This window comes from Pseudophryne corroboree, chromosome 1, assembly GCF_028390025.1.
Source record: "Pseudophryne corroboree isolate aPseCor3 chromosome 1, aPseCor3.hap2, whole genome shotgun sequence".
In the NCBI taxonomy this organism is placed as follows: domain Eukaryota; kingdom Metazoa; phylum Chordata; class Amphibia; order Anura; family Myobatrachidae; genus Pseudophryne; species Pseudophryne corroboree.
The window spans coordinates 285,533,533-285,549,219 of NC_086444.1; the positions used below are offsets into that span (position 1 = coordinate 285,533,533).

Here is a 15,687-nt window from a genome sequence, read left to right on the forward strand (position 1 = left end):
TACAGGTGCAGAAGTTGGGAGGAGGGGGAGTAGAGAGGAGGGAGGGCGGTAGCTGACGCTACATGTTGCCGGCGCCGCTGCCATCATACAGGTGCAGATGTGGGGAGGAGACGGAGGAGGGGGGGGGGTAGTTGATGCTACATGTTGCCGCTGCCATCATACAGGTGCAGATGTGGGGAGGAGGCGGAGGGGGGGGGGGGTAGTTGATGCTACATGTTGCCGCTGCCATCATACAGGTGCAGATGTGGGGAGGAGGCGGAGGGGGGGGGGGGTAGTTGATGCTACATGTTGCCGCTGCCATCATACAGGTGCAGATGTGGGGAGGAGGCGGAGGGGGGGGGGGTAGTTGATGCTACATGTTGCCGCTGCCATCATACAGGTGCAGATGTGGGGAGGAGGCGGAGGAGGGGGGGGGGTTAGTTGATGCTACATGTTGCCGCTGCCATCATACAGGTGCAGATGTGGGGAGGAGGCGGAGGGGGGGGGGTAGTTGATGCTACATGTTGCCGCTGCCATCATACAGGTGCAGATGTGGGGAGGAGGCGGAGGGGGGGGGGTAGTTGATGCTACATGTTGCCGCTGCCATCATACAGGTGCAGATGTGGGGAGGAGGCGGAGGGGGGGGGGGTAGTTGATGCTACATGTTGCCGCTGCCATCATACAGGTGCAGATGTGGGGAGGAGGCGGAGGAGAGGGGGGGTAGTTGATGCTACATGTTGCCGCTGCCATCATACAGGTGCAGAAGTTGGGAGGAGGGAGAGGAGAGAGGGAGGTAGCTGATGCTACACGTTGCCGACACTGCAGCCATTATATAGGTGCGGGTGGTGGTGAGGAGGGAGGGAATTGCTGACGCTACACGCTGCCGGCGCAGCTGCAATCATTCAGGTGCAGAAGTGGAGAAGAGGGGGTGGAGAGAAGAGGGAGGGAGGTAGCTGACGCTACATGTTGCTGGCACTGCTGCCATCATACAGGTGCAGATGTGGGGAGGAGGCGGAGGAGAGAGGAGGTAGGTAGCTGATGCTACATGTTGCCGCGCCGCTGCCATCATACAGGTGCAGAAGTTGGGAGGAGGGGGAGTAGAGAGGAGGGAGGGCGGTAGCTGACGCTACACGTTGACGGCGCCGCTGCCATCATACAGGTGCAGAAGTTGGGAGGAGGGAGAGGAGAGAGGGAGGTAACTGATGCTACACGCTGCCGACACGGCTGCCATCATATAGGTGCAGGCAGTGGTGAGGAGGGAGGGAATAGCTGACGCTACACGCTGCCGGTGCTGCTGCTATCATAAAGGTGCAGGCAGCAGGGAGGAGGGGGAGGAGAGAGGACGGAGTGTGTTAGCTGACGTTAGAAGAGCCGCTTCACTCTGCCGTCATGCAGTGCAGGTTGCGGGGTGGAGAGAGAAGGGAGGGAAGGAGCTGACGCTAGAAGAGCCGCTCACGCTGCCAGCGACGTTGCTATCACATAGTTTGACAGGTGCAAGGGCAGCCAGCAGCAACAACAGAAATCTGCAACAGGGCAGGGAGATCGCATCTCCAGCTCAGCGCCTCCCCACTTTGCATGCTCTGCTGAGTGGGTAGCTCCGATTCTGACTACACCCTAAAACCTATAAATACAAACTTCAATGTACACATTAGTGATAAATAATACTAAAATACCATCATAATACCCATACACCCCACAATCCAACTACAAGTTGCACTAATAGACCCCCCAACCCCCACCCCATATACTTACCTCAGCTGGGAGAAGGATCTTTTGTTTCTGAGTGAGCTCAGAAGGATGGAAACAGCCTTTGGGCAGAGGTGAGGAGGAGGAAGGGACTTGGGGAGGACAGGGTCAGGGATCAGTGTGGTATGGTAAAGGAGGGGAAGGGGGCGGGTCCTCCGGGTGAAGAGGCTAAAGATAGGTTAGGTTAATATTTGGAAGGGGGTGGAGCCCTGGTAGGGAAGGGGCGGAGCCTCGGGCAGGGCGTGGACTTGGTAAGAATGGACTGGACAGTGTGACTGACATGAAGGGGGGGGGGGGGGGGGGGGAATGGTACATCACACACAACCTGTCAGCACTATCATAGCCTGCCTGCAGCATGTTAATGATAGGGGTCTGTGAGGGCGGTTTCACTCTGGGCAGTGTGTCCCTTATGCTCATACTCCCAAGCACAGTGTCAGTGGTCCTAGAGCCGCTGTTCCCTGCTGCTGGCTGCTGGAAACATCAGTGGGTGGGACTCCCCTGTATATGCCATACTATAGACGGATGATCTGCACCTAGCATAAGGCTGGTGAAAGTTTCAATTGAACAACCGATAGTGGCGTCTAAAGACTGTAGTATCTGTAGACACTAAAAGTGTGTGCCTCATTACTTGCATATTTGGATGTACACTAGGGAACTGTGCTGTAATATCATTAGCATAAAGTCACGGTTGCAACTGCAGCAAAAGATGCAAGGAAGGCAGCAACTGCAACCAACTCCGAAACAGACCCTATGAGGAGGAATCCCTGCCCTCGAATAGACCCCACCCTCACAACAGACCCCACTAGGGCTGCTTCCATAAATTTCCTGGGCTGGTTTTCCATCCCAATCCACCCCTGGGTATTTGTGTGCAGGTCCAGAAGTCAATGTTATTTTCTCAGGCTCTACATTCAAACTTCTTGTGGAAATTCCAAAGTCCTCAAATCAATAAATGTTAAAGTACATATATTAATCATAGTTGCCGACTTCTGGGCTGCTCTCTCCGGGAGAGAGCAGCCCGTCGGCTCAGCAGGGGGGGCGGGCAGTGAGGTGACGTAACAGGGGGCGGGCCAGAGGCGGAGCGGAGGCGGGTCAGAGGTGGAACGGGGCGTGGCTTCTGGACCGCATCATTTAAGCCACGCCCCCCGCTGTGTAATGCCGCGATTACCGGCATTATACAGCAGGGGCGTGGTTACGATGACGCGATTCAACAAGAATCGCGTCACCGCCTGCCCGGACCGCCCACTTTACTCGTTAAGTGGGCGGCGGGCAGGGGGTGACCCGCGGATATCGGGAGACTTGCCTGCTCTTCTGGGGGGCCGGGAGGGTCACCCGTTTTTCGGGAGCCTCCCGGCCATTCCGGGAGGGTAAGCAAGTATGATATTAATATAAGTTGTGTTTCCCTGCTTGTCAGTAAATTGAGTAATATTTAAGTGCAGCTTTCTGTTTTATCTGTAGGAGACAAAGGGCTAGATGCATCATCGCTTGGAAAGTGATAAAACGGAGAGTGAAAAAGTACCAGCCAATCAGGTCCTAACTACCATGTCACAGGCTGTGTTTGAAAAATGTCAGTTAGGAGCTGATTGGCTGGTACTTTTTCACTCTCCATTTTATCACTTTCCAAGCGATGGTGCATCTGGTCCAAAGGGTGTGATAAGCACAAAATGTGTAAGGTACAGCATTTGAGTTGTAGAGTAAAAGGGAAATCTTTTGTTTCCTTTGCTTTGGTTCTGCCTGGTAGATGGATTAAATAGAAGACAAGCTGACATACTGTAGCCGGATACTGAGCTCAGGGGAGAGAGTTTACACATCTGCACGTTCTCCTGGGCATGTGGTGTTTGTATGGGGGAATCCAGCAATCCTCAGAGCATAGTAGATGTGTAAGGAGGTAATGAGACAAGGCAACTTTGTATATCATGTGTATCGGATACTGGAGGTTTGCTGTTGTGTGCTGGATTTATGTAACAGTGTGGGGGAGCAGAGAACGCTCAGTACCTTGCTGCTTTGGTGAGAAGTTATTTTCTAAGTATTGTGTGCATGCCTGAGTAATATTTCTCTCCTGGACCTGAGCTCCCCCTATAAGCTCTAACTCCCTTCTGTTTGCATTTTACTGTCTCGTATTACATGCTAATTATTGGTCTTCCAAAGTACTCAACAGTTATCTCAATAATGATGATAATGAATAGGGACATTACTAAAACATGCGGAAACGCTATGGAATGTCCCCATACAGGATAATGAATAAGCCTCTTAGTGACTTTAGAATGTTACGCTGGACACACATACAGCAATTTAGTCCAACAACATGGCCATTTCTTCCAAACTATTCCAAATGCACGGTCCATATGGTCTCAAGTTACCATTCTGTCCTATAAAAATCTCATGGGCATGATTAGAAAAGTGGTTGGCCAATGACCAACTTAGCATGTTCACACTTTCTTTTGCCATCAATAAGTTAGGGCTGTAACACACACGCCGGCTTTTGCCAGCCGGGAAAAAGCCGGATGGCTTTTTCCCGTGCCGGTATTGTAATTAACAGTGCAAAGGGTAGGGTCCTTTCACACTGCACAGCCCCGGGGTGGCAGCCGGGTTGAAGTCGAAAATATCCACTGGAAGGTCCGGTTGCCGGGCCGTCCTTGTATGCAGTGGAACGTGTGTGTGAATGGGAGCTTTCACACACAACAGGTTTTTTTCAAGCCCTGTCTAATGCTGCGCATGCGCACAGCATTACACACGGCTCAAAGCCATTGTGTGTGAAAGACCCTGGCGGATGGCAAAAAGCCGGACAAACTTTGCCCGGCTTTTTGCCATCCGGGGAAAACCGGCTAGTGTGTTACAGCCCTAACTGGCTCTTTGCCATTAAGTCTCACACCCCATATTGGCTACAGATCAGTTCATATGCCTATAGGGCTAAACAATCAAGTCAATAGATCCAGCAGTAGCGAGTGATTATTGTATACAGTTCTTACATAATATAATAATTACTTGAATTGTAAAAACAGAAAAATATGAGTAATCATTTTTCTCTTTTAGCATTTAAACTATCCTCCTACCTTGTCTGTACTTGTATAGATCAACAGTTGGTGCCACAGTGCCATCTTGTGGACATAATAAAAAGCACATTTATACACAGCTGCAGCGTGAACCGATTTTAAGTATAGCTATTAATATTTATTTATACAGTTTTTTTTCTGATGATGTAAAAATATGTAGAGAAACAAATGTCCATGTAGTCCTAGTAACAGTAGCAGCTTTGCTTTCAATGTAATGTGCCACAGTGTGAGTTTTATTACATTACACGTACCCTGGACTTGAACCAAAGTGTTAGGGACCCACCACATGAGGTCACCCAGACGTTGGTTGGTGGACCCATATTTTTGCCCAGATATTATGCCAAGCAGATCGATTTTGCTCTATGCTAACTTTCAGAGTTTATTATAATTATTCTGATTGGCAGTGCTAGGTACTATAGAGTGTGCATCTGCATTTTCTTTCTTTCTGTGTGGTACTACAAGTCTCTGCATGATAGCACCTCTCATTATGTTTAAAATTAGGGTCTGCAGTCCAAGGTCCCCTCTGCCCATATATTATATCTAGAGATGATCGGGTTCGGTTCTCTGAGAACCGAACTTCATCTCCCGAGCCAAGCTCTGGACTTCCCGCCAGACTCGGAAACCAGAACGAGGCAAAATGTCATCATCCCACTGTTGGATTCTCGCAGGTTTTGGATTCCATAAAAGGAGCCGCGTGTCGCCACCATTGTCTCCTCAGTGTCTATCTGTGCGGGAAAGTGGTGTGGCGACCTGCTCTGTGTTATGTGTCATTCCAGTGATGTGTTGTGCTGAATCAGTCCAGTGGTGGTGTCTTGTGCTGCATCAGTCCAGTCACAGTGGTGGTGTCCTCTGCTGCCATATGTCCAGTGCTGCTGTATAAGTCCAGTCCAGTGGTGCTGTGTTGTCCTGCATCAGTCCAGTGGTGATGTCTTGTGCTGCATCAGTACAGTCACAGTGGTGGTGTCCTCTGCTGCCATATGTCCAGTGCTTCTGTATAAGTCCAGTCCATTGCAGTGGTGCTGTGTTGTCCTGCATCAGTCCAGTGGTGGTGTCCCTGTGCTGCCATAAGTCCAGTGGTGCTGCAGTATAAGTCCAGTCCAGTTGTGCAGCCGTATAAGTCCAGTGGGTACTGCCGTATAAGTCCAGTCCAGTGCCACTCCTAGATGGGCCAGGTTTTTGTGCCGCACACTTGTGTCGCTTAGCTTAGCCATTCAGCTACCTCATTGCACCTCTTTTTCTTCTTTGCATGATGTGCTGTTTGGTGCCACTGCTAGATGGGCCAGGTGTTTGTGCCGCACGCTTGTGTTGCTTAGCGTAGCCATCAAGCTACCTCATTGCACCTCTTTTTCTTCTTTGCATGATAAGCTGTTTGGTGCCTAGTTTTTAAAAGTGTCATCCTGTCTGACACTGCAGTGCCACTCCTAGATGGGCCAGGTGTTTGTGCCCCACACTTGTGTCGCTTAGCAAAGTCATCCAGCTACCTCGGTGCAACCTTTTGACCTAAAAACAGTATTGTGACTTTGCTAAGTGACACAAGTGTGTGGCACAAACACGTGGCCCATCTAGGAGTGGCACTGCAGTGGCAGACAGGATGGCAGATTTAAGAAATAGGCCCCAAACAGCACATCATGCAAAGAAGAAAAATAGGTGCAATGAGGTAGCTGGATGGCTAAGTTAAGCGACACAAGTGTGCGGCACAAACACCTGGCCCATCTAGGAGTGGCACGCAGTGGCTGAATGTCGAAAGTGGCCGCAATTTTTCGGGCCACCGACAGCATCTCCTGCACGCCCCTGTCATTTAAAAAAAAAATTCTTTACCACCAAATTAATTGTATGTGCAAAACATGGGACGTGCTGGAATTTGCCCAGATGTAATGCATGCACAATATTGGTGGACTTATACAGCAGTACCCCTGGACTTATACGGCTGCACCACTGGACTTATACGGCAGTAACCCTGGACTTATATGGCTGCACCAATGGACTGGACTTATATGGCAGCACCAATGGACTGGACTTATATGGCAGTACCCCTGGACTTATACGGCTGCACCATTGGACTGTACTTATATGGCAGTACCCCTATACTTATATGGCCGTACTCCTGGACTTATTCGGCAGCACCCCTGGACTTATACGGCAGCACAGGACACCACCACTGGACTTATGGCTGCACAGGACACCACCACTGGACTTATGGCAGCACAGGACACCACCACTGGGCTGATGCAGCACAACATAGCACCACTGCACTGGGCTTATACAGTAGTACCACTGGACTTTTGGCAGCACAGGACACCACCACTGGACTGATGCAGCACTGGACACCACCACTGGAATGATGCAGCACAACACAGCACCACTGGACTGGATTTATACAGCAGCACTGGACTTATGGCAGCACAGGACACCACCACTGTGACTGGACTGATGCAGCACAAGACACCACCACTGGACTGATACAGCACAAGGCAGCACTGGAACAACGCATAAGAGCAGGTCGCCACCCCACGCGCCACCCCTTTTTCCCACACGGACACTGAGGAGACATGTCCTCTCACTACACTCTCCAGGACTGGAGTGAAAATGTCGGCGACGCTCCTTATATGGAATCCAAAACCCACGAGAATCCGACAGCGGGATGATGACGTTCTGGTTTCCAAGTCTAGCAGGACCCATCCCCCACTGCTTAATGCCATTTTGAAGGCGGATCTTCTTATCCTGCAAGAGCTCCAGGAGAGTAGCCAAGTATACCCCATTCTGTTAGTCACCCCATAAAACAAGTGCAAACCTATAGTATAATTCCATAGGAGAAAACAACCCTGCTGGACTGGGGCACCTCCAAACTTCTGTGGATGATGATGTTGGGGTAAGTTTTCGTTATGCTGGCAGTTGTGGAAATACATTTGCAAGCATACCCATATGTGCAAGGATATGCTGGTTCCTGGAGTACATCTTACCATCCAGGGCCTGCTGGGACTTGTAATGCCAGAGAATAACATACACTTGGAGAAACTTAAATAAATACTTCCCGATTATACACCAATTTATTATCTTACCATAATAAATGAGGAACATATGCTCAACTTTCAATGGGTAGCCATGGTGTAACTGCCTAGGGCTGCTGGGGTGGAGGTATAACAATATAAAGTAGTACATCAGCGGTGTGGTGGCCGCCATCACGTTATTGTAGCCATGCCCCCCACAATACAATGCCGAGATTACCAGCATTATGCAGTGAAGGGGGGTGGCTATGATGACGTAAATCATCGAGTATCACGTCATCATCCGCCAGGACTGCCCACTTTACTCGCTAAGTGGGCAGTGGGCAGGGGTATGCCTCAGAGACTGGGATACTTGCCTGTTCTTCCAGGGGGCTGGGAGGGCTACCCTATGTTCGGGAGCATCTTGGCCATTCTGGAAGAGTAGGCAAGTATGACATTAGCAGTCATGTAGGTTATTTTACGGCTGGCTATTAAAGCTAGTTAGACATTACCATCCAGTCAGTGGTGGATCCAGGGTCGTAGTCTGAACTTTGTGGGCCCCGTCACAACATTTTAAAGGGGCCCCTGTTTGAATGCTGATACCTCTCCGCAGAAGTTGTGAGTTTTATGCCCCATTGCAGGACCCTATTTAATTTTCGGACCAGAGTAGTGCCTTAGTTGATGTTATGTCCCATAGTAGTGTCCAGTTTATTTTATGAACCGTAGTAGTGCCCTAGTTTACATGATGTCAACACTGTAAGGCTGCCAGTACACATTATGTATCACAGTACCCCCAATTCATATTATGATATACAGTTCAGTGTCTCCAGTACATATTATGCCTCATAATAGTGCCTCCACTTCATATTGTGCCACATTCCAATGCCCCAGTTCTTATTATGTAACATTATGCCCTTCAGTTCATTTTATACCACATTACAATGAACAGTAGCACACTGATTAGTGGCTGTCAGTTGTCATCCACCAATCAGAGTGTGGGTGGTGGTGTCACTATAATATATTGCCACTATGCTATATTGGAGACCCTATGCTCACTGTGTGACAGCACTTACCGGATGAAGGACGAGAAGGTTAGCAGAACAACATGTTGCTTGCTTGAAGCCATTCAGCACCTGAGCTGCCACCACTGGATCAGATAGTTTAGTTTTACATTGATAAACTGTGCTGTAGTGAACAAAATGTGCTTTACTTTTAATTTATTTTATTTTATATTGTTCCTCACTTATCCAGGTACCATGTTTTCCCATCTTACATTATATTGTTATGGTACAGAATTTACCTGATTTAGGGTGGTATTCAAATCATATATCATGCCCAATCTCCTTTCTAAAGTGATCCCCGTTATCACACATTTTGCGCCCATAGTAATCAGGTTTAGCTGCATAAAGGATTGGGCGCCTCGCTACCCCAGGGGCTTAGTAAGCACTTAGTAAGTGGTTCCTGGAACTCTTACCAATATGTGGCCCCTTACTGTAAAGTTAACTTTTCTGTAAAAAGTGTTAGTTTTCAACTTGCAATCTCAGACATACTGCATATATAGTGGAAAAGGGGGGGGACCTGGATTGCACATCCTATTACTAAAGATATCAAGAGGTGCTATCATGCTGAGGCTTCTAATACTATGCTGGAAGAAGAGAAATGCAGATGCACACTCTAAGCACTAAGAACACTGAGAGTAAAAATAATTTAAATAAACTCTCACAATTAACATAGATTATAATTGAAGTTCTTAGCACACGTTTGAGCAAATATGCGGGCCCATGTACCGCGGCCAGGTGACTTCATCACATGGGTCCCTAACATTCCTAATACTATCACATTCTATAAATTTATTCAAGACTTACCTCTAAATAGGGCCTTATGAATGTGTGATCTGAAATGCAGGAACCCAGCTAATTAAAACACCTGAGGGTGAATGGGAGGGGTGCCAATACCAGGGGAAGGAAGCCTTGCCTTGCAGTGTACAATATATACACAAATATAGTGGAAAAAGGAGGGGGGGGGGGGACCTGGATTGCACACCCTATTACTAAAGATATCAAGAGTTGCTATCATGCTGAGGCTTCTAATACCAAGCTGGAGGAAGAGAGATGCAGATGCACACTCCTAGCACTAAGAACACTGAGAGTAAAAATAATTGAAATAAACCCTCACAATTAACATGAAGTATAATTGAAGTTCTTAGCACACATACTGCATATATACTATAGTACAGAAATATAGCACATTTTTTTAAAAGATGGTCCTTTTTGGCTAGTGAGGGCGGAATTCAAATGCCATATCACGCCCAATCTCCTTTCTAAAGTTATCCCCGTTATCTCGCATATCGCGCCCATAGTAATCAGGTTTAGCTGCATAAAGGGTTGGGCGTCCTCGCTTTTTCAAAAATTTGCTATACTTCTGTACTTTATATGCAGTATGTCTGAGATTGCAAGTTGAAAACAAACACTTTTTACAAAAAAGTAAACTTTTCAGTAAGGGGCCACATATTGGTAAGAGTTCCAGGAACCACTTACTAAGTACTTATGAAGATTCCTGTGAACACTCACACTGCAATGCCCAGAAGATGTTAGAAAATCACATAATTGGTATTAGACTCCAACTGCATGGTATTTGAGTTCTGAAGAATATCAATGTCAAAAAGATTTGTCCACATACACAGAATCCTCCCATTAATGATATGAGATGTTTCATGCTCAAATAATATTTTTTCAATATTACTAACTTAATAACAAAGGACATACTTTCCATCATTTGCTGATTTGTCTGTTTTGTTTCAGAGCAAACTGGTGAAATACTTCAGCCGTCAGCTGTCCTGCAAGAGGAAAGTGGCTCTGCAAGAGCGTAATGCAGAGCTCGAAGGGTTTCCCCAAATTGTGCATTGGTTCAGGATCGTCAGCATCCGTAAAGAAGTAATGGAGGTAAAGGGGAGCAAAGCGCAGTTACTGATACAAACACTTTTATAGTGTAGTCGGGAAATCATAAACTGTATTAGAGTTTATAATGTGCTCATGTGTATAATAAAGGTTAAATCATTTTAGTAGGACACAATAAGAATATTTACTTAAAAGTAAATAAATAACAATAATAATAATAATAATAATAATAAAAAATATTTTCCTACCCAAAACACTGGGTTTCCTTAATTGAAAAAAAATATCTCTGCTTCAAATCCTATGGCAAAACTCAGTGATTTTAACAAATGGCTCCTCATTATATCCCCCCCCCCCCCTCCTAGTCTTTGTCCAGATGTGGGTCATACTGGAAGGTATAAAAGGGGAAATTTATCAAAGCTTGAAGACAGCGGCGTTTCAACAGAGGAGGGGATCCATGTGCAACTCCAGAAGGGCCCCCTCCTCTGCATGGTGTAGTAGTCTCCACATTGACTCCAGAAACATGTCGCCCGCATGCGTGACGGCCATTGTGCCAGCGATTTTCACTGTGACTGCAGCGCCCTACACTGGACTCTGGAAAGGTAAGTATTAAAATATGAGTGCAGTGTGTGCGGTGTGTGCACCGGACACATTGCAGCCATTATAGAAACACCAGTGCTTGGAGAACGATATAGTGGAGAAAGATAAAAAAACAACCAGTCAGCTTTTGTCACTTTATAAGCTATGCTTGCAACATGACAGCTAGGAGCTGATTGGCTTATTACTTTATCTCTCTTCACTTTATTTTTCCAAGCCAGTGGCGTAAGTTTACCGGAGCTTGGCCCCTGTCCCCTTTCATAAAAAGAGATGGAAAACAAATATGATGTGTGTATGTATGTATGTATGTACTGTATGTACATATATATATATATATATATATATATATATATATATCTATCCATAAAGCTGATCCGGCACTCCAAAAATAAGATGTAATAGCAGCTCTGGTGCCTTCTTACACATGCAACAAACAGCAGGAAGCGGCACTCAGAGACTTGATAAATCGTGCAAAATAAAGCAACAAAGCTTTAATGTATCATCACATCAACGTTTCGGGGTTTTCCCCCTTCATCAGGATAATGACATGCAATCAAAACACAACATTTATACATTACCCCCACCAATCCAAAATTTCAAGCATTCCCGCCAGCGTCCCGGGAACCCGTGGCCACTCCCCCCTCACACGGCTCCTGCCGGAAGTGCAAGTGACCCGGCACACCACACTGAACGTCGGGGAGGTTGCTATGGAGACACGGCAACACTCGCTACAAAGGACGCTGCTGGCGTTGCCATGGAAACCCGCAGCACGTACTATGTAAATACACAAAACGGGCATTGCACAACAGCACTGTAAGACCAACTAAATACATAGGCTGCATCCTTAAAACGAGCGGTGCCACGTCACCATATAAACAAAATACACCACTAATATAAACATGATATAATATGAAAAATAAAAAAATTATATAATATAAAAAACACAAACAATTCATGGTTGCCGTAGAAAAACACTTAAAATATAAACACAATTGTAGGATAATTGGGACAGATTCTTTTAGACCAAAAAGAAATATTTACATTCAAAGCTAATACATATACCATCTGTCATCTATACCAGCTAGATCACAAAGCATACTAAATAAATATATGCCGTAAACTGTCATAAGACTCAAGTACTAAAACCAGATTGACCACCTCAATATCAATCAACATACCACCCAGATCATTAACCAATCCTGCAATTACTGCGCAAACAAGAGACCTGAATACCAAGGGGGAATTTTTTTTTTTATGATCACAGAAAACAATTGAGACCCATGGTTTCATTTAGACCCTTGGGGGTCAAGGTGTCAAGACGGAAAATCCAATGGGCTTCCAGTTGTAGTACTTCTATGTCTATCTCCTCTCCGCAATGATTGAGGCACATGATCAATGATCTTATAGCGTATGGTGGCAACGCCATGTCCCAATCGGGCAAAATGGCGTGCCACCGGTTGTTCACTATGCCTAGATAGAAGTGCGGCTCTAATGGCCGCCCTATGTTGCGCCATCCTCTCTTTAAACTGACATATAGTCTTGCCTACATACTGAAGCCCACAAGGGCAAATAAGCACATAGACAACAAATTTTGAAGAGCAGGTAAGTGGCCATCTAATTTTAAATCTTTTCCCAGACTGAGCATGCGCAATGGTGTCACCGGTTTGGAGGTCCCCAAAACAGAACCTTGGATTAATAAAATTCCGATGTTTATTGATAACATCAAACATAAAATATAATGTGAGACAATCTCTACATTACATACAAGGTATATTACAAGGAACAACCAAATTACACAAAGACAGATGTAAACCTGAGTACCACCAACAACCCCAGGATGTGAGCTCAGTGGTAGGGACTCTCCAATGTGTACTGGGTGTCCTAATCACCTTGTTTCTTTAAAACCCTACGCATTTTGTCCTTTTAACAGGACTTCCTCAGGTGTATATAAAGATCTACAGATGTACAGTGTGGTGGATAATGATCATTTCCACCTACTTCACATCAAATCCGAGGGGCAAATCATTAAAATACTGCCAGTAGTGGTGTCGGAAATGTGGCAACTCCACTGGCCCAATAATTTTGTAAGTTTATACACTCCCCAAATTGGTAGTTAATTTTTTATGGAGAAAGACCACTGATCAGACACGTCTCAAATGATCAAGAGGCACAAACAACTGTGTGTGTCCAGGGGCGGAACTGCCGGAGACAATGGAGTCTTTTGCCGCCGGGCTCCAACCCTGAAGGGGGCACTTACTCCATTGTTCCCCGGCAGTTACGTGCCCTTCCAGCTGTAATAGACACAGGAGCTGCCGAGTGGAGGGCAGCGTCAGCGGAGGCAGTGTGTACAGCGCAGGGACCAGTTACGACTTTCTTGACCCAGCATGGCTTTCCTGCCCCCACACCGCTAGCTGCTGCACTGCCAGCGGTGGGGAACAGCGGCTCCGCCTCCTCACACCGCCGCATACAGCGAGCCGGGCAGCGCTGTAGCTGCCCGCCTGCATGCTCCGCCCCCTCACGGCTCCCGGCCTCTACCGCTTCTGTGACCCAGTGATCCCGGAAACAAAAGAGTAGCATCGCGGGGAGTGATGATATGGGATGAGGTGCATGGCTGGGAAGCGGATGAGTGTCCTGTACAGTAGGTACTATAACTGAGTAACTGCCCAGAACACCCACTGCTGTCACCGGTCACAGGATCTTTTTACTAAGCCTGGCTCTGTGTCTCCTCTCTCCTGACCCTGTCACCCCTGCCCTGTCCGTGTCACCTCTGTGCTGGCCTTGTCATCTCTCTGCTGACCCTTCTGTCCTGTCCCTGTCCCCTCTGTCCTGTCCCTGTCACCCCTGTCCTGAACCTGTCACCTATGTGCTGGCCCTGTCTCCCCTCTCTTCTGTCACCCCTTTCCTGTCCCTGTTACCGCTCTGCTGAGCCTGCCTCCCTTCTCTCCTGTCCCTGTCACCTCTGTGCTGGCCCTGCCTTCTCTCTCTCCTCTCACTGTCACCCCTGCCCTGTCCGTGTCACCTCTGTGCTGGCCTTGTCATCTCTCTGCTGACCCTTCTGTCCTGTCCCTGTCCCCTCTGTCCTGTCCCTGTCACCCCTGTCCTGAACCTGTCACCTATGTGCTGGCCCTGTCTCCCCTCTTTTCTGTCACCCCTTTCCTGTCCCTTTTACCGCTCTGCTGAGCCTGCCTTCCTTCTCTCCTGTCCCTGTCACCTCTGTGCTGGCCCTGCCTTCTCTCTCTCCTCTCACTGTCACTCCTGTCCTGTCCCTGTCATCTCTCTCAGCTGACCCTTCTGTTCTATCCCTGCCATCCCTGTCCTGTCTCTGTCACCCCTGTCCTGACTCTGTCACATCTGTGCTGGCCCGGTCTCCCCTCTTTCCTGTCCCTATCACCCCTGTCCTGTCCCAACCCTGTCACCTGTGTGCTGGCTCTGTCTCCCCTCTCTCCTGTCACTGTCACCTCTATTCTGTCCCTGTCACCTCTGTGCTGCTGGCCCTGTCATCTCTCTCTGCTGACCCTTCCGTTCTGTGCAGTCCCTGTCACACCTGTCCTGTCCCTGTCATTACCCTGTAAACTCTATCCTAGCCCTGTTAACCATCTCTTCTATACCTTCAGTTCTGTCTCTGTCCCCTCTGTCCTGGCGCTGTCACCTATGCTTGGTCCTATTTCTATTCCTCCCCACTGTCCCTGTCATCTCTGTATTGGCCCTGCCTCATCTGTCCTGTCCCTGACACCCTTCTCTCCTGTCCCCTCTTTTCTGTCCTGGTCCTGTAACCCATCTCTCCTGCTCCTCTGTTCTGGCCCTGTCACCTCTGTCCTGTGCCTGTCCCTTTTGTCTTAGTCTGTCCTAGCCACACTGGACTGTCCCTTTCATCTCAGTACTGCCCGTATTACCTCTGTCCTGGTACTTTTTTTTCGAGGGGCGGAGGTACCAAACTCTTACTTGCCTCTGGGCAACGGGGATGAACTTACGCCACTATGTGTGTCTACTATGATCCTATCAGCGCAATGTCTGCACTGCAGACATTGAGGTGATAGGATCATAGTGGACACACACAGTTAACTACCAATTTGGGTAGTGTGTAAACTTACAAAATTATTGGGCCAGTGGAGTTGCACCTGACTGAGTATTATTGAACATTGATTGAAAGGAGATAAGAATACCCACTCCAAGTTGGATTTACAATCAAGTCCAATCAGAAACAACGGTTGAAAATAATCTGGCCTTGAAATCCGTAAACTTAAATGGACTTATTTATTAACAATTGGTTTTGATGGGTTTGATGTTCTAGCGCCCTCCGGGCTTTTTCATTTATATATATATATATGCAATAGATGAAACAGTTCTTCTTCTGCACTAATGAAAATACGTACCTTATTACCGGCTGCTCTTCTCACTAAGGGCCTAATGCAGAGTTGAACTCTCTCTCTAAATGTT

General features: G+C 47.4%; 1 protein-coding gene across 2 annotated transcripts in view; it reads left to right on the forward strand.

The window, feature by feature from the left end:
* The window catches only part of KSR2 (kinase suppressor of ras 2), an 868,249-nt gene that overhangs the window by 77,040 nt on the left and 775,522 nt on the right, over positions 1-15,687 (forward strand). For both annotated transcript variants that reach the window (XM_063964329.1, XM_063964330.1), the window contains exon 2: positions 10,561-10,701. In XM_063964329.1, the coding sequence (XP_063820399.1) occupies positions 10,561-10,701 (141 nt within the window). The remainder of the gene's footprint in view (positions 1-10,560; positions 10,702-15,687) is intronic.